Source organism: Hoplias malabaricus, chromosome 7 (assembly GCF_029633855.1).
Source record: "Hoplias malabaricus isolate fHopMal1 chromosome 7, fHopMal1.hap1, whole genome shotgun sequence".
Classification (NCBI taxonomy): Eukaryota; Metazoa; Chordata; class Actinopteri; order Characiformes; family Erythrinidae; genus Hoplias; species Hoplias malabaricus.
Window position 1 is genome coordinate 20,250,578 of NC_089806.1, and position 24,298 is coordinate 20,274,875.

The window sequence follows — 24,298 nt, forward strand, 5'->3', positions numbered from 1 at the left end:
CAGAGCAAACATCAAGACTCTTTAAATGGAATTGGTTGTTTATTTTTCAGGACATAGAGTACATTGCAACACAGTCAAGGAAGGGTAAGTGTTTAGTATATGTGATTCGACTAACAATGAAGCCAGTCAAAAGCAAGTAGGCCCTCACACTCCAGAGCCATTCTTCTGAAATAAAGAAGCTGGCCAGTGAGTCATACACAATAAGCAGCTCCTAGCCTTCATTGCTCATAGTGAAGAAAAACCAAACCAGCAGTGAAAAATGGTCAGTCATTAGTCTTATGACTGAATGAAAAGACATAGAGAACACTAACTTATTATTAACAGCATATATGACATCAACACTACTGACTAGCCACTGTGACTTATTGTAACATTAGATGGCATTAGATTTGTCAGAAAAAGACAAAATGTAAGCTCTAGTCTGAAAGCTTAATTGTTTTCACAGACATATAACACTGTGTAAAAGTCAGAGTTCACCTTTATTACTCATGCAAGTCACTGTGGGTGAGTTACAGATCTGGGCAGTTAGCATTCACCTCCAAGTGTTTTGAGCTGTCCTGTGGTGTTTTGTCAGAAGCAATTAGAAAAAGGTCAGTGACTGGCTTCACACATTTCAGAGGAAGCGTGTGTTACCCTGTCACCCTCCCAGATTGATAGCATTGGTAGAGTCCAGGCAAGCTAACAAGAAGAATTTGAAATGAGTACATTTGGGATCCCTCCAGACCACTGAATGTGTTTGGAAGTGGAAATTTTAAAAACTGAATGTAAAGGTGTGTGTATACATCTCTATTAACATTTGTACCATTATTTATTGATGCTGAATACACTATATTTTACTGTTACTGACCCCACCCAAATAAAGGAGGCTTTCCTCAGGCTTTCCTTATTCATTCATTAAGTCATATATATCTCAGTGTCCTGAGCCTACCCGGAATCACTTCGCGGAGGGCAGGAGCACACCAAGGAGGAGGCGCCATTCCTGTGTTTGTTGTGTTCGCCCTGTGACATAAGGCGAACACAAAAAATTCCTCACAGACATTCATTGGGAGCAGGGCTCGAACCCACAAACCTAGGACCCTGGAGATGTGTGATAGTGACACTACCTGTTGTGCAACCCTGCCACCATGAAAATAATTGGAAATTAAATAAATTAAAGGTGGTCTCTGACTTTTGCACTGAACTGTACACACAAATATTCATTTTCACTTGCACAGAAGATATCAGCCAGTCACGTAATTTATTTTCAGACATGTTAAAATATTCTTAACCAAGTCACCTTTTCTAATTCCAAATTTATTTAATTTTTATGTTTCCCATATAATCAAACTGAGAGCAACGATGCGCACTTATCAGTACAGTCATGTCTGTGGAGGCCTCCAGCACTTTTGTGCTGGGATTACCCAAACAAAAGCTGTGAAAATCATTGATTTTATTATTTTCATCTTAAAAGCCAACTTGTTCCACCAGCATCTGAATATCATGAACTATTATCTACCCACACTTGCACAAAAGACTGAGCTTACTTGATTCAAATGTCTACATGATTTTCACATATTAAATGAGCACAGTTGTTACCAGAAGTAAATAAGTTTGGCTTCTTAGAAATGTATTTATTTATTTCTAACTACCTGGACTGGATGGATCAACTGAGCAGCCATTCTTACAAGGAATGGTTCCCTTCATCTGGAAGGAGGGCCGTAAAGGCGGTATACACAAACAAGAACTGAAGCTTAAAGAGCAGCTTTTGGGCACTCTACAGAAAAAAGGTTGAGTAGGCTCAGAGTCAAGTATATTGATTTTTGACTGATGGTAACACTCTTTAATCATGCGTTTATCTGCACAAGATATGTTTGTCTTCAGCTGCAGGATTGCACGCATTTGGCTTTCACTGTAGTAAAAAAAAAAGGTAAAGTACACTTATCATAACACATACAACATCTGTATATTTAATGATTCCCTGTATCTAGGAAAAGGGGTATATGACTTTAGATGTATTCTGTACAGATTTAAGTAGTATTGATTGCTTTTTTCATGTAGCCCTCATGTTTTACTTACCGATTTTTAATAAACATGTATAATCAATAGTGTAAAAAATTTCCCAAAATAGCAACTTTACAGAAGAAGGGGAAAACCTTCTTAAATTTCAATGGAATCAATGTAAAAACAATTTATTCCAAGTCATTCTGGAGAATTCTACCACAACGTGAAGGACAGCGGCTCTGTTCAAATGATGTAGTAAACTAAAAACCCGCAAAAATGGAAATACATGTTTTTAATAGGACAGCAACAATATATAAGCCCTTGCTTGATTTAACCACTGGAGTTTTCTTTGTTTGAAATCTGTTGAAATATTTCCACAAAAAGCAAGTGACCAATCTGTCTGGCATTCTGTATCCTTTTGTTTTTCTTTAAACATTGCCAATTTTAGAGGAATAATCAGGTGGTGGGTCTAGTGTTCTGCCCTGTTCCTTTGTGTGCTAAATAGTAGTATTCTGAATCTACAGAGTTTTGTTAACACTATGTGTAAGAGAAATATTTAGATATTTAATCTTATATATAAAAAATTGATATTTTCATGTGATTTTAGGATGTAAAAAGTGCTAAAACCTTGCTAAAAACATTTTAAGAAACTCTGATGCCAAAACTCACCTGAGATCAGGGTGCTCTTTCATCAGTGCACATATCTCTAGCTCTAGTGTTTCAGGATCTTGAACTTTAAGCACTTCTGAAACCTTGGGCAGGATTTCACATAACCACCTCTTTTCTGATCCCTGTTGGAATTTAGTGATTATCTCTTAAGAGAGAAAGCATGACAAACCCCCTTATACTAAAACCGGACATTAGCTCCTAATATGTTCAATTAGAAGGCTGTTACTACTTAGCATTTTATACCATGTCAGTTACAGCTGAACATCTTTTCTTCACTTTTCTGTATTACTACAGCAGCTGCTCTGCATATGAAGAAGAATGTTGTAGGTTACATACTAACTTGGAATCCAAGGCTAGAATGATGTGCCAAAGTTTTAAGGCAAAAGTGGGCAACTTTGGAAATCATGTTTTCTACTCAGGTCAGTGATATGTCCGATTTCAGTCCGTAATTATTTATCAAGTTCAATTGTGCTGTAACAGCAGAGGAATCAACAAACTGTGCTGGACTACAAACTTCATCCCCCAACACTGCTCTAATAACAACATTCAAAATTATTTTCATTTTGATTTTCAGCGATAAACAAATTATTTGCTTACATTTTGGATAAACAGTGCATTGATTCTTTCACTGTCATCACACAGAAATCTTGCAGCTGTCTCCTGCTCTTCGTTTTTTAGTTTCAGTTTCTTCTTCAGCATTCTCTTCACATATTCAAGCATCACCTCAAAATGCAACTGACTCAACAGCTCCTGAAAACACACACACACAAGCACAGAAGGTTAAAAAAAATCTAGTAGAATCCACTGGGTAGCATTTCTGTAAATTTCCGCAGTCTATACTGACCTGTAGACAATCAGAGTTTAAGTCCTTGAGTGGATGTATCTTTTTATCCAGTTTATCTTCAATCTCTTCAATAATATCATGATGTTCTAAAATCCAGACTGGAGTCCACAATTTTCTATAAGTCACCTGAGGAACCACAGGATGATAAAAGATTTTAATCTGATATGTCAGAGGATATTAGATTATAATATAGTCCAATTTGAATGAAAAAGAACAGTTTTATAGAATATTAGTATTAGTACATTAATATAAGTGAAACAACAGTTATTGATCTGGAACCTGAAGTAATGTGGCAAGACTTCCAAAACTGTCCCCTTCAGATAAACAATGGACACAACCCAGGCTTCAACAACATTCATTGAACAGTAAGGCTGTGGATAACTACCCCTGTAGATTTCTACCAGAAAGCAAGTCTCTTCAAATCAGCGAAAATGTAATACATTATGCTTTATTTGATGTACCTTGAGTTCATTGTGTATCTGGCTGAGGAAGTATTTGTGACAAGAGTCTCTGAGGTCAATTGCAGTGCACAGCCAGGCTGCTTTCATGTCATCTGGAAGACTGTCTCTTTCCTCAATGTACTCTCTGTGAAGATAGTTATTGTGCTGAAATCTTACATATCAATATCATATTTTCATAACCAGTTGCAAAAATCTTTAAAAAATCCATCCTTTCATCCATAAAGCAAGTATTCCTGTCTTTTTATTTACAAGATTATTCTGTAATTAATTCCTTCCCTTTAAGAATGAAATATTACACAAATAGCCAGATCTCTTATGAATTAATATTTTCCTTATCAATTGCAATCTCTTATCTAGCATTCATTTTTTTGGTGGGATTAAATATATCCTCCCCTCCCTGGATCACCACCTTAACATGGTAGAGGGGTTTGTGTGCCTGCGTGAGCCTAGGAGCTATGTTGTCAGGGGCAATAGCCCCTGGTACGGTCTCCCAAGGCAAATTGGTCCTAGGTGATGGGCCAGATGAAGAGTGATCCATAAAGACCCAGATGAAGAGAGTAAAAACAGAGACACAGGGTTACCGGGGCCCCACCCTGGAGCCAGGCATGGGGGAGGGGCTCCTTGGCGAGCGCCTGGTGGTCGGACTTTCACTCATGGGGTCTGGCCGGGCTGAGCCCGAAGGAGCAGTATGGGTCCACTCTCCCATGGGCCCACCACCTGTGGGAGAGGTAGTAATCCAGGTCTGGTGCATTGTGGATCGGGTGGCAGCCGGGGGCAGGGGCCTTGATGTTCTGATCCTTGGTTAATGAAACTGGCTCTTGGAACATGGAACGTAACCTCTCTGGTGGGAAAAGAGCCTGAGCTGGGCGAGGTTGAGAGGTACCGGCTAGATATAGTTGGGCGCACCTCAACACACAGTATGGGCTCTGGAACCAATCTCCTTGAGAGGGGCTGGATGCTCTTTCACTCTGGAGTTGCCCAGGGTGAGAGGCGTAGGGCAGGAGTGGGCTTACTCATAGCCCCCCAGCTTAGCACCTTTACGTTTGGGTTTACCCCAGTGGACGAGAGGGCAGTGACATTGAGTCCGAATGGGCTATGTGCCAGACCTCCATTGTTAAGGCGGCTGAATGGAGCTGTGGCTGCAAGGTTGTCGGTGCCTGTCGGGGTGGCAATCCCCGCACTCGGTGGTGGACACCCCAGGTGAGGGAGGCTGTCAAGCTGAAGAAAGAGTCCTATCGAGCCTGGTTGGCTCCGGGGACTCCGGAGGCAGCTGATAGGTACTGAAGAGCCAAGCGGCTCACGGCTTCAGCTGTCGCTGAGGCAAAAACTTGGGTGTGGGAGGAGTTCGGTGAGGACATGGAAAACGACTTTCGGTCGGCTCCGAGAAGATTCTGGCAAACCTTCTGGCGACTCAGGGAAAGCAGTTTTCCACCAATACTGTATATGGTGGGGGTTGGGAGTTGTTGACCTCGACTGGGGACATCATTAGGCAGTGGAAGGAATACTTCAAGGATCTTCTCAATCCCACAAGCACGTCTTCCACAGAGGAAGTAGAGTTTGGGGATCCTGGGGAGGGCTTGTCTATCACTGGGGCTGAGGTGGCCAAGGTGGTAGGAAAACTCCTTGGCGGTAGGGCCCCGGGGGTGGATGAGGTTCGCCCCGGGTTCCTCAAAGCTCTGGATGTTGTGGGGCTGTCCTGGCTGACACGTCTTTGCAACATCGAGTGGACATCGTGGGCAGTGCCTCTGGACTGGCAGACTGGGGTGGTGGTCCCCGTTTTTAAAAAGGGGGAAAGATGGAGCTTGAGATTGACAGCCAGATCGGTGCAGTGTCAGCAGTAATGCGGACTCTGTACTGGTCCGTGGTGGTGAAGAGAGAGCTGAGCAGAAAAGCAAAGCTCTCGATTTACCATTCAATCTACGTCCCAACCCTCACCTATGATCACAAGCTTTGGGTAGTGACCAAAAGAATAAGATCGCGGATACAAGGGGCTGAAATGAGTTTTCTCCGCAGGGTGTCTGGACTCTCCCTTAGAGACAGGGTTAGAAGTTTGGACATCCGGGAGAGACTCGGAGTGGAGCCGCTGCTCCTCCACGTCGAGGGGAGCCAGTTGAGGTGGTTCAGGCATCTGGTCCGGATGCCTACTGGACGCCTTCCTGGTGAGGTGTTCCGGGCATGTCTAACAGGGAGTAGGCCCCGGGGCAGACCAAGAACACGCTGGAGAGACTACATGTCTTGAATGGCCTGGGAACGCCTCGGTATACCCTCGGAGGAGCTGGAAGAGAGGGAGGTCTGGGTTTCTTTACTTGGACTGCTTCCACCGCGACCCGGACTCGGATAAGCGGTGGCTAATGGATGGATGGATGGATGGATAAATTTCTCTGCTTTTTGAGTCAGCCGCAATGCAGGGATTAGTATATTAGTCGTAAGAATTAAATACCAACATATGTTGATTTAATATTAAGAAATAAAATGGAGGATGCAAAATGAAGGACTGGTTTGGACATGAGAGCACACCAGCCACTTAAATGAACAGTAGGAGGGAGAACATACGTAAAAAAAAAAAATATATTGATGATGAAAAAAATAGTATATGACAATATATACATCATATTATTTATGGTCTGGTGAATTTCTTATAAAGTATGTTCTGTCTGTTTTCTACTCTCACCTCAGTTTTCTGATGCAACACAAGTGGACTTTCAAGATTTCAGAAATGTTTTGCTCACTGCGGATAAATTCTTCAATAGTTTTCTTGTAACTGACAAAAGGACATATCAATTTATTAACTTTTGTTGCACACAACAATACCTGTTGTATCAATATGACAACATTTCAATAAGGTGATAAAGAGAAATTATAAGAAACAATTACGAGAAGCAAAATTTATCCCAGTTATGGATTACAAACACCAATGCAACTATTCTAAATGCACTTTCACTGAAGGCAGACTTACTAAATGAATTTCATCAAACAATGACAGTTTTTCTGACAGTGTACAAGTGGATCAGCACAGTGGTCAGTAGTGGAGCTGAGATAATGGACAGTGAGTGTGATCATAATATTCTTATATGACTATATATTTTAACTCTATTATGATATAAAATTATTTATTTTCATTAAAGGGATTACAATATACTGTTACAGAATGTTTTTCTCTTATTCATGTCATTATATGTACTGATTATATGCCAGTACAATAAACTACCTTTCCAGGAAGTTGGGCAATAGATACAAAATCCTTTGTGGTTCATCCCTGTTACTCAAGAGAGTCATGGCCTCTTTCATGGCTCCATCAACAAACTGGGAAAAAAGTGGTATATATTAAAACCATTCAGAATCTTGGGCCAGACAAAACATGATGCAGCATGCTAATTCAAGAATATATTAGGTAAAAACAATTAAAAATGGAATGCAAAAAACTATATTAACCTTGAAGTCCCCATTAAAAGAAAGGTTTGAAAGATTTTCAAAACAAATTGAACAAAACAAAAGAAATATATCAACAGATGCTAACGCTTGTTCTGTGCTAATGCTTTATGCTAGTGGTTGTCACATGCATCAGATATTTAAATAAGTAAAAGTTTAAATAAAAGAAGACAATAAAATAAATCTAAACATAAAGTAAACATCATCGCTGTCCAATTAAAACATGTATCTCCATTTTTGTGGATTTTAACAATAGCTGTATGTTGTCGCTTTTCCACTGCATGGGTCCAACTCTACATGACTCGACTCGACACGGTTTGGCTTGGCACGCTTAAAGCTTGTCGCTTTTCCACAGGCAGGGCTCCCCTGCAAAATGAAGCCAGTGACGTTGCAAAACACTGTCTCTAACAGGAATCGCTGGCTTTGAAACCACAACAATGGTGGCGGTAAAGTTAGGCATTGTTTACTCATCGTGTATTTGTGTGTTGTTTTTGTTTTTTGGGATGAACATGGCTGAATGACCTCTGTATTTCATGCTGATAGTCTCTCTGGCCAATCAGCAATCTGCAGGGTTTACACGTCGCTATTTAGTACCTACTTGGCACGGTTGGAACCCGATGAGAGCTGGTACAGAACACTTACCCGGTTCCAAGGACCAGGTATCAGATTGGACCAGTGGAAAATGTTGGTTGGGTGGAGCATTGCCATAATCGATAGCTCCACCCAATATATAAATCCGATCTGATTTAAAAAAAAATCAGAATATCCAAATCTCAAAATTATAAACCAAATACCTACCCAATGAGCAAATATATGAATAGTCCTATTGTTCAGAAAGTCAGCGTTCAGCGCCTGCTTTAAAATTAAGGCTGTACTGCTGCTCCCAGAATGGCTCCACTTGCTGATTCATTTGCAAACTTTTGCATATACAGTGCCACTAAGGACACTTTATAGAGATGTTCTAATTTTAGGTTGAAAGCTGACAAAATGAACTGTAGCTTTGCCATGCTTTGTTGTAATAGATTGCTGTTTAGGTAGAGTTTTAGGCTTCGTTCAAGACTTTTATGTTGACAAGGCTGAATACAGTTGGAGTGGAGGGTTGCCTTTATCAACAGCCACATATATCCAAAAAAAGGAAAAAAAAAACAAACGAATATACAAATCGTCGAATATTCTGGGCCAGACATAATAAAAACATCAAAATATTTCTTAGGTTTTTAGTGAATAATTTTATAATAAATTATTTTGTGCAGAATTAAGTTATTGCTCATCTTACAAGTGGTTTCAAAATTTTGTACGATAGTGAAAATATGTTTGCAAAGAAAAAGTTCCTTTTGATCATACATATATAACATCCTGGGCAAAACTGCAAAAGTATCCTTCTGTTTGTTCTGTTTTTGTATACATCCGGCAACTTTCTTCTTCTAATATAAGAACATTGTTCAACCATGTCTTAACTTCATCCTATAAAGAATACAGGAAACCACTGCATTAATATAAACATTATCTTACGATACCATTTACATAAAAAAATTGTCTCGGAACACTGCATAATATTTTGAACAGATATATTGCCTAAACAAATACCTCTCTGTGTGACAGATACTGCTTCTCCAACAACTTAAGATCTTCCTCAGGTAATAAAGGTTCGAGTGTATCATTATCTATATATAACTCCAGTTCTTCTTGGTGCAGTACACTGCTAAAAAAGATTTAAAAATATTAAACATAAACAAAAAACATACAAATACATTTCTTACAAATAGCTAAATTGCTGCTCAAAGTTTAACATGTCAGTGTATAAAAACAGTTGAAGAGCTCAAAAAATCAAGTCAGCATTATGTTGTATGATTTTTGAGGTTTTTCAACAGTTCAACTCAAGTTTTTAGCTATTCTTATTAACGTTGATTAGTAATGCAGATTAGCTAAGCAGCCTGCTAATTAGTGTATTGTTTATATTTCCATTCCCTCCAACAATATTATTGTAATATACCTCAATTTATTACATTATTCCCACTGTGAACTGTGACTGGTCCAACTGCATTAGCTCCCTTCCCTAGTTTTTATTATTTATTATTTATTTATTTACAGGTCTTGCAGTGCACAGTGGTCCTGGAGAAATATTTTGTTCCACTGTGTACTGTACACTATAGTTGAAATTACAATAAAATCTAACTAAACTGCAATGTTTTTGTATATCACTGTTGCTAAACCTCTACCTGCCGCTCTTCACTGTGCTGTGCTGACTCTTCGTGCTGCATTACCTTGCTATACCTTTCTAACATAACCAGACTGTACAATGTTTTGAATAAAAGTGTCTGCCAATTGATAATTAGATTATGGCCTATATTTTTCCATTTATAAAATCATTGATGATATAAGGATTCTATCAAGAATACAGATACATCCCTGTAAGCAAAAAGTGAGTCTGGGGCAGTCTGGACCAGATGTCAAAAATTCATTGCTCTTGGTTCACTTACTTTGAATAATTGCTAACTTGTTTCAGGATGAAGATGCAGTCCTCTATGGGGATGTTGAATCGAGGCAGTTGCCTGAGTTTTGTGTAGAAAGCTTGATGGTACAGCTCAGCATATATGTTGCTTATGTCCAACTCTTGTGGATAACATGCTTGCACATCTCTGACCACCTGAAACATGTCATTCTGGATGACCAAGATCATTTGGCTGAGCTTTTTCTTCAGGTTTTCTGTCTCATTTTCCTCATTATCATCTTGCTGCAGTCGATTATTTACTAGATTCTGGAGCAGACTATCATGTATCTGTCGGTATCTCACAGGCCTCCAGCTTGGATGCTCCTTTGCAGCCCTCTCCTTCCAGAAGAGATCTTGTTCCTCCTCCTGAAGGATAGCTGTCACTGCACTTTCCAGTGTCCCCTGACAAATTTTGTTGAAGGAGTTGTGGACAGCCATACATATGCGCAACATCAGGGTCTCATAGTCTTTCTGCAGCCTCTTTTCCTCTTCCACTGTACAAATATCCTGATTATCTGCTGATTTTGAGTTGAAAAGGCTTCCTTCCCGTGCTATAAGCTGCTGACTTGCTTCTGCCAGTCGATTCAGTTCTAGATTCTTGTTGAAATCCACTTCTGAAAGAATAAAGCATTAAAAGTCATGATCCAGAAATTGTGACTCTACCTTGACTGTGGAAATAACTGTAGAATTTACCTGTGCCTGAAGCCCCAGCATATCTGGAAGCATTTGTACCCTTTATTTTGTTGGGCTTGACCATGGTGGAATTAATTTTAGAGCCGCTGAAGGACTTGGAAGAGTTTCCAATCACTGGCTTGCAAACAGAGCCCCCAACAGCTCCAGAATTCTTAGAATTAGCTGAGAAATATTCCAAACTCATGAAAAAACTGTCATTTTCTATACACTTCTACTTTTCTATACACTTATCTATACACTCTTGGCAGTCAAAAATTCTTCACTAGAAAGAAAGACCTTACTTGGCAAAGTGGCAGGAGTGGTAGCATTAGAAAGTTTGGGTTTGACTTGTTTTAATATTCGCCTTAATGATTCAGGAATTATTTTCTGCTTCTGTTTTGCAGAAGGTTCTTCAGAATCATTCAAAGGATCCACAATTTTTTCATCCATTACTGTGCAACTGGAATCACCAACATCTCTTGAGGATTTGTTAACATCTTAAAAACAAAAACCCACAAGGTTTCATACATTTGCTTATCAAGGCACAAAACCCTACAGCTGTGTTTGACTGTCATTACTACTTTACTAAAGCAGTTAGTTTTGAAGGCCATACCTGTCAAAGTCTCAGTGGTTGTATCATTAGTATGTTTGGGTTTCAATTGTTTTAAAATTTTAGTTGTGATTTTCTTTTTATGTTTTGGTGAACATTCTTCTGTTTCATTCAAAGGCTCCACCATGTGTATTTGTTCCAACTTCACTGTGCTACTGGAATCACCTGCAGCTATGGAGGATTTGGTATCTTCTACAAAACAGGCAGCATTTCAGACATTTCATTATTAACTGAAAAGAAAACATAGCATACAGAGAGGCTGGAATATGTTATCAAAAAATACAGCCAATACGGGATAAGAGTTGAGTAAAAGTCGCATAAAATCCAATTAACAGCATTCATGTTTGGAGAAAACCTGGGGTCTTTAGTATATATAAAAATAATAACATATTGCAAACAAAATTTTTCTTTTTTCATTGCACTCCTCTTTTTATCTCTTATGCTCCATTTTTCTGATTTTGTTGTTTTTATTTATGTTTCTAATTTAAACTTTTAATTAACCAGGCATGTGATTAAGACCTTATTTACAATTGCAGCCTAGCAATCAGCAGATGCCACTTGAGAGAAAATGAAATATAAACAGAGAAGGAGAAAAAAAAACAGAGAGAAATATGTAAATAATAAAATGACAAAGACCAAAAAATCAACAGTACTGTCATTTAATGGATAAGCAGGTACATGTATAGGTATAAATGTCCCTTATATGATTCTTGAAATTCATTCATTCATTGTCTGAAACAGTTTATCCAATTCAGGGTCGCGGTGGGTCCAGAGCCTACCCGGAATCACTAGGCGCAAGGCCGGAACACACCCTGAAGGGGGCACCAGTCCTTCACAGGGCTGATTCTTGAAATTAGAAACTAAAACAATGGACTCCAAATCTTATGCTATTTGAAGTGTTCCAGCTCCACATTTATGCAATTCCAATCATTTTGCATTTATGTGTTTACATGCTATTTTTATTTTACACCCTACCTCTGCATTTATACTCCTTTTCCTTGTATTTTTCTGAATTTACTTAAACTTTTCTGTATTAAAATTCTGAATAACGGGTTTATTAATTACTTTTTTACTATCATAGTTTGCAGAAAGTTAGGATAAGTTTTACTCTATAATAATAATTCTTTTAGATGTTTATTTCTTTATTTATTGATTATCTGTACTTACTACACTAGTACCTTTCCCCCATGCAGTTTCACAAACAGGCTGCGGTAAGAAAGGGTGTATACAGTATAGTGCAACAGATATTTTTCAAAGATCAGCAGGCATGACTGTGATTTTATACTGTGTATGATGGAAAGATGTGCAGGTGTCCACTAACATTTGACCAAATAGTGTATTTGAAACAGATCGACTAAACGTAGGCTGCGAATGAGCCTGTCTACTGTTGCCAATGTACTAATGTTGATTTTGGCAGCTGATTTTGATTCAGTTTTAGTTTAATCTTTTGACTACATTGTGTAATTTATTATTAGTTATAGTCATATGTTGGTCTCAGAATTATAGTTAGTTTAGTTTTATCCATCCATTATCTGTAACCGCTTATCCAATTTAGGGTCGCGGGGGGTCCAGAGCCTACCTGGAATCATTGGGCGCAAGGAATACACCCTGGAGGGGACGCTGTCCTTCACAGGGCAACACAGACACACACACATTCACACCTACAGACACTTTCAAGTCGCCAATCCACCTGCAACGTGTGTTTTTGGACTGTGGGAGGAAACCGGAGCACCCGGAAGAAACCCACGCGGACAACACACCAACTCCTCACAGACAGTCACCCGGAGCGGGAATCGAACCCACAACCTCCAGGCCCCTGGAGCTGTGTGACTGCGACACTACCTGCTGCGCCACCGTGCCGCCCTAGTTTAGTTTTAGTTAAAAAAAAAAAAAACATTTTAGTCTAGTTTTAATCCATTTAATTATAATTTTCTGGCATGGACCATGCCCAGAGAAGCACCAGAGAGGGTGTTTTTTCAGATTTTCTGTTTTCAAATAAGATAAAGTGTAATTTATTTTTATTTAGATATTATCTTGGTTTCATTGTGAAATTTTATATCTTAGGTTTTGTTAACAAAATTAACAACAGCATGTAGTGTATTTGAGATGAACCAGTGGTTTATTTTATCAGCACTGGTTAGTTTAGGATAGATACTGGATAATTGAATCAATCTCTGTGAAAGTGGAAACGATACATGCAGTGTCTAAATGCATGATCCTAAAACTCATTAAAAACTGCAAAGTATAGCGCTGCACCCCCACCCCACACAAAAAGTATTATAATAATAATGGACAGTATTTGAATGAATAATATACTGAAACCACTGCACTAACTCTATTCAAGCATTTAGTTTTAAAAAACCTTACCTGGCAACATCTCAGTAGTTGCAGCACTAGCAAATGTCGGCTTTAATTGCTTTAAAATTTGCTTTATTTGTTTAGTGGTATCTTTTGTTTTCTGTTTCATGGAAGTTTCTTCTGGATCATTCAAAGTCTCTGGAAATTGTTCAGTCATCCCAGTTTGAACAGCTCTGGATGATGTTTTACCCACTACAAAATATATGAAATTGGGTAGAGATTTTCAAATACTGGCATAAACTGGAATAGCTCCATCTAGGCCTGACAGTTTTCCTGCTCTATCTGCCAGAAATGACTTGGAACAAAATAACTTTCTACTGTAGACTTTTTTGAATGTAGGATAATGTAACTGCTTCTGAGGAAGTTGCAGAATGTTGTTATAATGCTTCACTGCCTCTGAGGCATATCCTGTGCTTCTCAAATCATTCATAACCATCATACCTCAAATGTGCAGGAAAGTACTTCTTCATAACCTGCCTCAGAAGCAGCAGAAGATAAAAATCTGCAGCTTCTTCAAAGGCAGTTACATTATGCTCCATTCAAGAAAATAAAAATTTCTTGTCGCACTTCCAACAAGTAATCAAACAGAACTAAGTGCAGAGTAAATAAAGAAAAATATTTCAAACTTATTTCTTCCAGAGGCAGTCAGACCAACAAATCACAGTGGTCTAGGTGGAGCTTTCCCAGTTTATGTTTACCAATAACATTCATCATATGTTCAACCAATTACATTCTGAATTGGAGGCAGCACGGTCTACAGAAACATTTTGAGTAGTGATTTTTCATGCAATCTTTATAGTAGATTTCTAAATGTAACCAACAAATGAGCATAACTTCTATTAACATGTAAGAGCTATAGAAACAACCAGAGCTATAGGTGCTATATAGTAATGTTTAAACCCTTGAGCACGTCAACACCCCCCCCCCCCACACACACACACACACAGTTTCTACAGCAGTATTTTTATTGCTGCCAATGAAATCTAATAGCACTTGAACAACTGACCTGGGAGAAACCCCAGATAACTGTAGTAATTCTACTTGAGTTATTTTAAAAGATCTTACCTGGCAATGTTTCAGTAGTAGCACTACCTTGTTTGGGTATAATTTTTTTAAACATTTGCTTTATTGGTTTAGATGTCATTTTCTGTTTATGTTTAACAGAAGTTTCTTTGGGATCATTCACAGGCTCCACCATTTGGTCATCCACGTTACAACGTAAGTCACCAACAGTTCTGGAGTATTTGCTATCCTCTATAAAACATGCAACATTTCAGACATTTCATTATTTACACACAACTCACATAGAAACAGAAAATATTTTTCATCAAAAAGGCACCAATCTTATTTGTTATTATATAAAAGTACAACACTGGTAGAGTAAGCACATTAAAATGCTATCAAATGCATTTGCAAACATTGGGACATTGTGCACAATGTAAATAAAATTTTGTTATGAGTTGCTGCAGTACTGGACCTACAGACCAGCTGGGAGGACATTTCAAAAGCACATAATATATTATGAATGCCTATTGTGTAAAACTCTAACTGTGGTGGTACCCTAATTCAATAAATTTTGTTATGGGACATAACTGTACCATATTATATAATCATTGTAGATTATGAAGTGTTGATTTCATATGTCCAGTTTCATCTCCAGGACTTATGCTATTTTATTGTACAAAGTTTTATAATGAAAGCTTGCGAGTATTCACCTCTCCTTCTGGAGTAGAGAATGTAATATACATTTAGAAAACCAAACTAGACCTCAAAACTGGTACATTTGCACACTTGCGAATAGTGGAAATACATTACCTTTTTTTTCTGAGAGTGTAACCTTAGGTTCATGTATATGTTTCAAGACAGAACAATTTAGTGGTTTCTATGATTCTAGTTGAGCAGTTAGAGCATACCTGGCAAAGTGTTGGTTGGAAAAGCATCTTTTGGTCCACTAAAAGCCTCCGATATTTGGACATTCATAGCTGTACAACTTGAGTCACCAACATTTGTTGAGAATTTACCATCATCTAATAAGGGATACAATAATGAAGTAATGAAATAATGAAAAACTTAGGAACTTTAAGGAACAGAAAGTCTGTGTTAGTACAGTCTTGGATAGCTCTGGCAATTTGATCACATATTTACAAAAATATATATTTCTCCATTCATATGCTCTAATACATTTTAGACATAGGGATATTTGAAATGTTACGGAAATGTTCATTCATTCATTGTCTGTAACCAGTTATCCAGTTCATGGTCATGGTGGGCCTGGAGCCCATGTGGAACCACTGGGTGCAAAGCAGAAATAAACACTGGAGGGGGTGCCGGTCCCCCACAGAGCGACACACACTCACACCTATGGACACCTTTGAGTTGCCAATCCACCAACATGTGTTTTTGTGTCTATATGTTCACATTTGTAAATATATGTTCATATTTGCTTAATATTCTCATTTAGTGTGTTTTTTATGATTGTGAGTTGCTTTGCGACCTCTTGACATGTTTTTATTTTGTATCCATTTTTACATGTCTTTTCTATATATACAGACTATTGGAGTGGGTGGCACGGTGGTGCAGCAGGTAGTGTCGCAGTCACACAGCTCCAGGGACTTGGAGGTTGTGGGTTCGAGTCCCTCTCCAGGTGACTGTCTGTGAGGAGTTTGGTGTGTTCTCCCTGTGTCTGCGTGGGTTTCCTCCGGGTGCTTCGGTCACCTCCCACAGTCCAAAAACACACATTAGTACATGGCCCCCTCCAGGGTGTTTTCCTGCCTTGCGCCCAATGATTCCAGGTAGGATCTGGACCCACCGCGACCCTGAACTGGATAAGCGGTTACAGATAATGAATGAATGAAAGAATCTACTGGGGTTCATGTAATGTGTTATTTTGTTAGAAACTTAGCATTAGTTCTTTAACTAGGAACGGGGCTTTAGGGGTGCTTAGCATCCAGTGAGCCTAGCAGCCCCTCAGACTCACTTGGTTCTTCCTGCTGTTGTACTTTCTCCATCTTTCTTTCTCCCTATTTGCACTGACAATCATACACAAATATATTGAATATGAAATGACATAAATAAAAATAAATACTAATAAATAGGCCAAACCAACAAAGTTTGAGTGATATAAACAAATATAAAAAGTGGTAGTGGAGAATCCATCTTTTATGACAGGATATCATAAGCTCAGTTTGCTTATACGTGAAATCATTGTGGACTCTACTGCAATGAGTGCAGGGAAGAAAAGTTGGCATGGCTTTATCACTAATGTTTCATTTCATGTTTTCATTTCAATGGAATCACCTTGCACCCAGTAATGCCTACCTGGAATCACTGGGTACAAGGCGGTAACACACCCTGGACGGGGTGCCAATCCTTCACAGGGAAACACACACATATATGGGCACTTTGAGTCGCCAATCCACCTACCAACACTACCTGTTGCTTTTCAAAAATGTGGTCTTCACGAAGAGTTTGGTGTGTTCATTTACTGTCAGCTTTCTCACCTGCTTCTTGTTGTCCATTTTCACCTTTCTCTCTCACCAGAAAGTGGCAGTTTTTTCTTGAAAAACTATCGAATATCAATGGCTTGGATAGGAGTTGGGTGGGCATCATTTCTTCTGTTCTTTCATTGTATTTCCATATCCTTTATGAGTTAATACACTTACAAACACTAGTGTAGCACCTAGGCTCTACCAGCAACAGTACAACAGCTCTGATGGCGCCCGCTCCATCACGACAAGCAGTTAACCAATCTGAATGAATAGCTCCTCATTCCCCAACTTCTTAGTCTGATGTTCAGTTCCACCTTAAATTGTGCTTTAAATTAAACTGGTGTTGTTGCTGTGTTTTTCATTTACATTCAGTGTGTTTACATGGCATTTTATTTACATACGCCTTCCTCAGTGTTAAAAAACAGAAGGCCGCTTAAGGTGGAACGGGAAATGTGAATAGTTAGTAGATAGAAGTTAGTAATTCTTATCTGCGCACTGGAGCTTGTCCTGATGGAGCGAACGCCATTGCCAGCAAATGAAAATAAATTCATAATCTGTAACCGCTTATCCAGTCACAGTGGGTCCAGAGCCTACCTGGAATCATTGGACGCAAGGTGGGAATACACCCTGGAAGGGGCGCCAGTCCTTCACAGGGCAACACAGACACACACACACATTCACTCACACACTCTACCTACCAACCAATCCACCTACCAACGTGTGTTTTTGGACTGTGGGAGAAACCGGAGTTGATGTATTGTTCTTGTTAAAATATTTTGTTCAATCCATAAGTACTTTCTATGGATCTTTAATTTATTTACATATTATTTTAACAACATTTTACCTTCTGAGTGATAAACCTACATTAAAAAATACTTTTTCCTATTACTTTTGGGTGCTTGGACTCTGGACTGTTCCATCCATTTCCGCTTTGATTCCACAATCAAAGGGCATATATATATATATATATATATAACATTCCAGAGTCCAAGCACACAAAAATAATAGGAAAAAGTATTTTTTAATGTATGTTCTGGACTATAGGCTATCTTCAAGAAATGCCACCTAATTTGGCCCTTGTTACATTCTTGACGGTGGTACACAATTATGATGGTATAGGGAGTCCAAATTTGAATCTACTTTTGGTGGAACTGTGCAAGACATTAACTAAATGCTGAATATGTAAGGTGTTTATAAAAAATAAAATGTGTATATGGTTTAATGAACACTTTAATGGACACATTTTTTCTCATATAAGTTCTTGTGATTGGTCTTCTCTCTCTCTCTCTCTCTCTCTCTCTTTTGAGTACAATAATGATTGGTTCAGATTGGGTGCTAGGGAAGGCGCATGGGCTTGCATCACTCAAAGTAATGCAGCACCAAGCAAACAATAGTCCCCTTTTCCTCAGGACGGAAAGTACTGAAAAAAAAAAACGGTGAAAACTTTGTTTCATTGTTGTGAGAACGTGTTTGGTTATGCCCTAGACCAGGGGTGGGCAATTATTTTTTCCATGGGGCCACATGAGAAACAGAAAATATTGTGGAGGGCCGGCCAAAAGGCTGATCTCAATTCTGCATAATATTAACTGTACTTCGTTGTAAAAAGCAGTAAATAGCATTGTTTTGACAAGCTGGTAAGAGTATATGTTATAATTAAGCAATGAAAACATGAGGTTGCCTTCCAAAAAATGTAATTTATTCAAGCGAATTTCACAAAACAATGGGAAAGGCAATTAATCACTAAAACGGCATCATAAAAACACGCTAAACATGCAAATAAAAATAAAAAAAGAAGCTTGGTAAAAAACGCCTTGCTGCTTTTGCAGTTTAGCTGGCAAAGCTTCCGATGTCCGCGCCCTTTCAGCATCAGTCACGTTCTTGTATTTCTCCCCGTGTTTCGTCTCGTAATGCCGACTCAAATTGTAGTCCTTAAACACGGCGATCTGCTCCCCGCAAACTAAACACACGGCTTTACCTCTCACTTCAGTAAATAAATACTTAGCAGTCCAATTTTTGTTGAAAACCCTGCATTCGGCATCTACCTTTCTTTTTTAGCATGAGCAGACATTTCTGAGGGCTAAAGTCGTCTTGTGACTTGCTAGTGACACGCTCATGCCTCAATATACGTTTTGCGTCATCATGTACGTAAATAAAAAACAACTTCAAAATAAAAGCAATGCAGCTTCAGTCCATGCATCAGGTAAAATAAGAAAATATGTTTATTTTGTCATTTCCAATTAACGTTACACGGGCCGGTCAGAGTCAATCAAAGGGCCGTACAATGCCCAGGTTTGCCCTAGACGGTCCTCTCCACTTAGCTTTAGCTGCTTAGCATGTTCAGTCCCTTAACTGAGTATTCTGATGAACAGGTAGATTTCTGATAAACGAGCTGTTTCTTAAGTTAACTGCTGAGTTATGCAACAGTTTATATTATGGAATATTTCATGACACAAATTACCTAGCTGATATTAGGATTGAATTTCACAAGCTGGGAAGTTAGGCTAAGTAGCTCAGCTGTACATCATTTGTTGTGCTGTAAAGCCTATGCTGAGATATTGTTGTGAGCAGTGGTGATTGCTCTAAGACTGCAAGGGAAGCTCAGCTTCCCCTAAAATGTAAAAAAATAAGTGATCAAAAATATACTGTTGTGTGTACATGTCGTTGAATAAATATGCACTACAACGCGATTAACTTTTGTTCAGAATCAGCTTCTTATCACTGGTAAAGACGCGGCTTTCCTCTCAATTATTCGCGCAGATTAACAGTGATTTAAACAGTGAGTTCAATGGAGAAGCAGCGAAGTGCAGGGAAACGAGACGAGTGATTGGATAAATGCTGGGCTTTGTCCCGCCCATCGGACGCTCAGCCTCTCTGGGGTCTATGGGGTAATGGGTTGGCCACGGCTGGCCCGGACGCTCAGCTTCTGCATGATGATTGGATGATCTGTCTGAGGCTGAGTCCCTTTTTGATTGACAGCGAAATGAGCGAATCAGCGAACCTTTGGTGTAAAGAGCCGAGGGAGTATTACTTTTTCATTCTGTTCTGAGTTGAACCAGACTATAGTAATCCTCTTAGCGGCATTTTCTTTGTTAAAAACGACTAGCGACAAATCGAGCTTCTATTTCTGGTGGGTTTTTTGTAGCTGCTTGTGTTTGGAGACTGACTTCTATCACTCTTTCTGACTTCTATCGCAGTTTCTGTCCAGCGGGTGCTGCTGAGCCCGTCCACCGTCACAAAGCACTCACAGGCGGACACACTTCACACTAAGCAGCCTAGCTCTGCTGGCTATTGAGAGGACACTAATGAAGTCCCTGGAAAAGACGCCTTGTTGGTACGACAGGGTCACAGATCATTTTGTTGAAAAGGAACGAAGTGTAGAATTTACGTATAAATAAAGCGACACATTTTATGATGTAGGTCGAAATTGAGCTTCCCCTCCTTGAAAGACCAGCATCCGCCACTGGTTGTGAGATATATTCAAAATATAACATGTTCACTGTTATGCAGGTAACATGAAAGTTAAGCACATTTAAAGGCTGTGTTAGACTCGCTCTGTATAGTGGTTAAATATGGGGCAAGCAGTTCAAATGCATTGCTTGTGATCTTGTTATACTAATGGAGAATAATACAATTGTCAGGAAGCATTGGGTAACTTAATTTGTAATAGCAATTTTCTTTTTGTGTGTGTCCTTTATTTCTTTAGAAAAGCTGAAAAACAATATTTTGTTTTAAATTTGTCATGGTTGCTCATTGTAGTCCTTAAAATACACTGGGTGTACTCAGTCAATTGTTATGAATATAGCTAAAGACAATGGATATTTATTCTCTGTCCAGCATCACATATAAAGTAATGCAGCAGCAAGTAATAAACAGCGTGTCTTGTGTTTTCTTAAAACACTAATACTTCCCTCACTTCCCCACCCTCAGGGACATAACAAATACTTAATCCTTTCAAATTTCAGGTTTATTCAATTCTATTAAATAATTTGACATAAACAAAATACTATGCAAACTGACATCTATTCTTAAGTTATATGAGTGATGAATAAAAGCTTGCTTTAAAACTTCTTATTGAGTGCTACAGTAGATGCAAAGGTTGAAAGACAGAAACACCTGGATCACATGCTCCTACCTTTCGCTCATAGGTTCCATGTGAAATACTGTGTTGAGCCAGAATACAGCAGAAATGTGCATTTCATTTCTGAGGACTCAAGGTGAGGTATGGGATCACTTCCTCCCATTCTTTTTTAAAATACATAATTTACTTACTTGTCATGGGTAACATTTCAGTGTTGTCCTGGGGAAATGAGTGTGACATTTATTTTCTGTAAGTGATTCAGGCAAGGCTGTAATCTCTGGAGAGGGGAAATGGCAAGGTGTGGTGCAACTGTAAAAAGGAAAAAAATATTTTGATCACCATGACTTAGATGTTTGTCCATTTTGCAAATGGGCAGATGCTGCTGTAGTCTCAGTGTGGCCTCAGACTCTCTGCCAACATGGAAATGGATTGTCTGATATATTATACACAAAATGCTGGCCACAATAACTAGGAGGATGTGGCAGATTCCTAATTGCTATCCACCCACCCATAGAGTACAGAGAAACTCATATAGGCTCCTTTGTGCAGAATGAAGCTTGGCAATGTCTTGTTGGAAGGCAACAATGTTCAAACAAAATGTAAATGTATGCCCTGCTGAAATATCCAGCCCATTTAAACTTGCAAATAAGTCCAGCTGGCCTAAAGCTGGATAAATTCTAATGTGTAATGCTTTTGTTGGCAGACCAGCTGTCTGTTGCTTGAGAGTTGATGGACGGACAAACTGCAAGCTTAAAATTACAGACAGGTTCATCACAATAACACACAACAAATTTGGCATGTTAAATCAACATTGACTTTGCATAAAATTAATATCAGATCATAATCAGATTTCTGCAGTTATCTAATTATTAAAGTGATCATGTAAACAGCATACTTCTGAGATTGAATTAAGGACTATAAATCTGATTAGGAATTGGATAAAAAGAGCTCAGTTTCAGCTCAGTAAGTAGAATTCTCAGTGCATGTTTATGCTTAACCCAATTTCTTTCTGTGCTCATGCATGCACAAGTAACCAACCAGAGTTTAGAACCAACCTGGACCAATTCTGAAGTTCTCTAGCCATTCTGCACCTAAAAACGTACTATCACTCAATCTCCCAGTCCTTACTATGTATGCTCGAGTACTTTTACATGTACAACCACCTAAATAAAACAGTTGGTAAGATTTTCTATATAAATTACCATATCAGAAAATGCTCCCAACAGACATATAAGAGGAATATGTGCATAGCCTAATTCCCTGAGGGTAAAGATAAGGTAAGTGTGTTGATAAGAATTTTTTTAAACCCAATTCACCATGTACAGTCTTAGAACATTTAAAGTAAATAATAAGTGTAAGCTAATATTGCATAATGCATTAGAGGAATTTTCATGAAAAACACATGAAAACATTAAAAATCTTATTTTGCCCAGACATCTTCTTTTTGGGACCTACAAAAAATGAGAGTTCTTGCGTTCAAGAGGTTGGAATTTAAGCAGAATTTGGAAACACTTCTCGCATCCCTTCAGCTGTGTACATCACTACAGCTTAAACATAATTGGCTGCATGGTTGTTAAGTCAGTTGTCTTTTGCTAAAACATGGATAAACCTGCTATTTATGTCTTTACATTGGTCAGTCCAACACTTCATGAAATTGCTTATTTTCCTGAACTGCAACAATGCATTCTGAGTTTAGCAAATTGCATATGTATGTTCAGTCAGTTTTTCTGGAAATATCCAAATTAGCTTTGGATAAAAGCATCAACTAAATGAAATATGAAAATATAATATAATACAAATCATGTAAACTGAAAAAAGTAAAGTAAGAACACACGTTTTAATGCCTAAGCATGATCAGAAAATATATTTTATATTGTTTTATTATTAAAACAATTAGAGAAAAATATGCATTTTACTTGGAAATTAAGCAAATGTGATTATACATTTTTAAATAAACTGAACATATAATATTAAATTAACAAAATAAAATTTTATGTTTTACATTTATTAGCTTATTTGTAATTTAGTTTCATTAAAAATTTTAATCAGACAGGTAAAGGAGATCATGCATTTAAATTTTATGTATGGTAGACAAAGCTTGACTGTAACATGACTGTTTAAAAAAAAAAGGCAAGGGACATTGTTATGGCTTTGGGAGTGTTTCTGTTGTTCAGTAATTGTCAGATTCTCGTGAATAATTGTTAATCGTTCATAATAATAAACAATATTTCACAAATAAACATCTTACATCAACATTTTTACTTTGTAAGATAAGCAGATAATATGTATTACTAAGTATATTTACAAATACTGACATATTAATGTGAAAATGTGTTTGTATTAAGTTCTGCTTCATTCCTTTCCTGCACTAGGTACAATTAGTCTAAGATATAGATTTCATTTTATAATAAGACCAACCAAGCAACACATGGAGAACATTTTCATGCATGGAACATCCCACAAAACAATAACTAAATACTGTTCTTACCTTTGCTTTCTTTTCACAGTGGGGCTCCAGCAGGCTGGGTGGAACATGTATGTGTGGATGCTCAACAGCACTTGCTCTGCAGTGTCGTAGCCAACAGTGACATCACCATGGGATCTCAGAGAAAATAGCTGAATAATGCCATGCAGCAGTTTCAGTTTCTATTCAGTGGGTTTCAGGGTTTCCTGCTGACCTATAAGAGATGATGTCACTTAAAAAATTTGCAATCATTAACAATACAACCATCCATCCATTATCCACTGCTTATCCGAGCAGTCAGAGTAAAGGAATCCAGACCTCCCTCTCTTCAGCCACTGCTTCCAGTTCCTCTGGGGGTATACCGAAGCTTTCCCAGGCCAGTCGAGACATGTAGTCTCTCCAGCGTGTTCTTGGTCTTCCCTGGGGCCTCCTCCCCATTGGACATGCCAAGAACACCTCACCAAGAATACGTCCAGGAGGCATCCGGACCAGATGCCTGAACCACCTCAACTGGCTCCTCTCGACGTGGAGGAGCAGCAGCTCCACTCTGAGTCTCTCCCGGATGTCCAAACTCCTAACCCTGTCTCTAAGGGAGAGTCCAGACACCTTGCAAAGAAAACTTATTTCAGCTGCTTGTACCCGCAATCTCGTTCTTTTGGTCACTACCCAAAGCTCGTGACCATAGGTGAGGGTTGGGACGTAGATTGAACGGTAAATTGAGAGCTTTGCTTTTCTGCTAAGCTCTCTCTTCGCC

General features: G+C 38.6%; 1 protein-coding gene across 1 annotated transcript; it reads right to left on the reverse strand.

Annotated features, from left to right (window-relative positions):
• Nucleotides 1-1,620: 1,620 nt before the first annotated feature.
• On the reverse strand, nucleotides 1,621-10,631 carry LOC136702694 (uncharacterized). Its single transcript, XM_066677845.1, has 12 exons — nucleotides 10,568-10,631; nucleotides 9,864-10,488; nucleotides 8,971-9,085; nucleotides 7,163-7,257; nucleotides 5,460-5,808; nucleotides 4,968-5,172; nucleotides 4,547-4,671; nucleotides 3,955-4,098; nucleotides 3,494-3,619; nucleotides 3,247-3,399; nucleotides 2,650-2,771; nucleotides 1,621-1,753 (listed from the first exon to the last, which is right to left on the reverse strand). Exons 1-12 carry the CDS (start codon nucleotides 10,629-10,631, stop codon nucleotides 1,621-1,623), a joined length of 2,256 nt encoding a protein of 751 aa, XP_066533942.1.
• Between the last annotated feature and the right edge of the window lie 13,667 nt (nucleotides 10,632-24,298).

Coding starts and splice junctions, on each gene's coding strand:
- LOC136702694 (XM_066677845.1), bottom strand. CDS start 10,631: ATGGTCAAGCCCAACAAAATAAAGGGTACAAATGCTTCCAGATATGCT. Junction 10,489..10,567: donor TGCTGGGGCTTCAGGCACAG/GTAAATTCTACA, acceptor TTATTCTTTCAG/AAGTGGATTTCAACAAGAAT. Junction 7,258..8,970: donor AGTATCTGTCACACAGAGAG/GTATTTGTTTAG, acceptor CTTTTTTCCCAG/TTTGTTGATGGAGCCATGAA.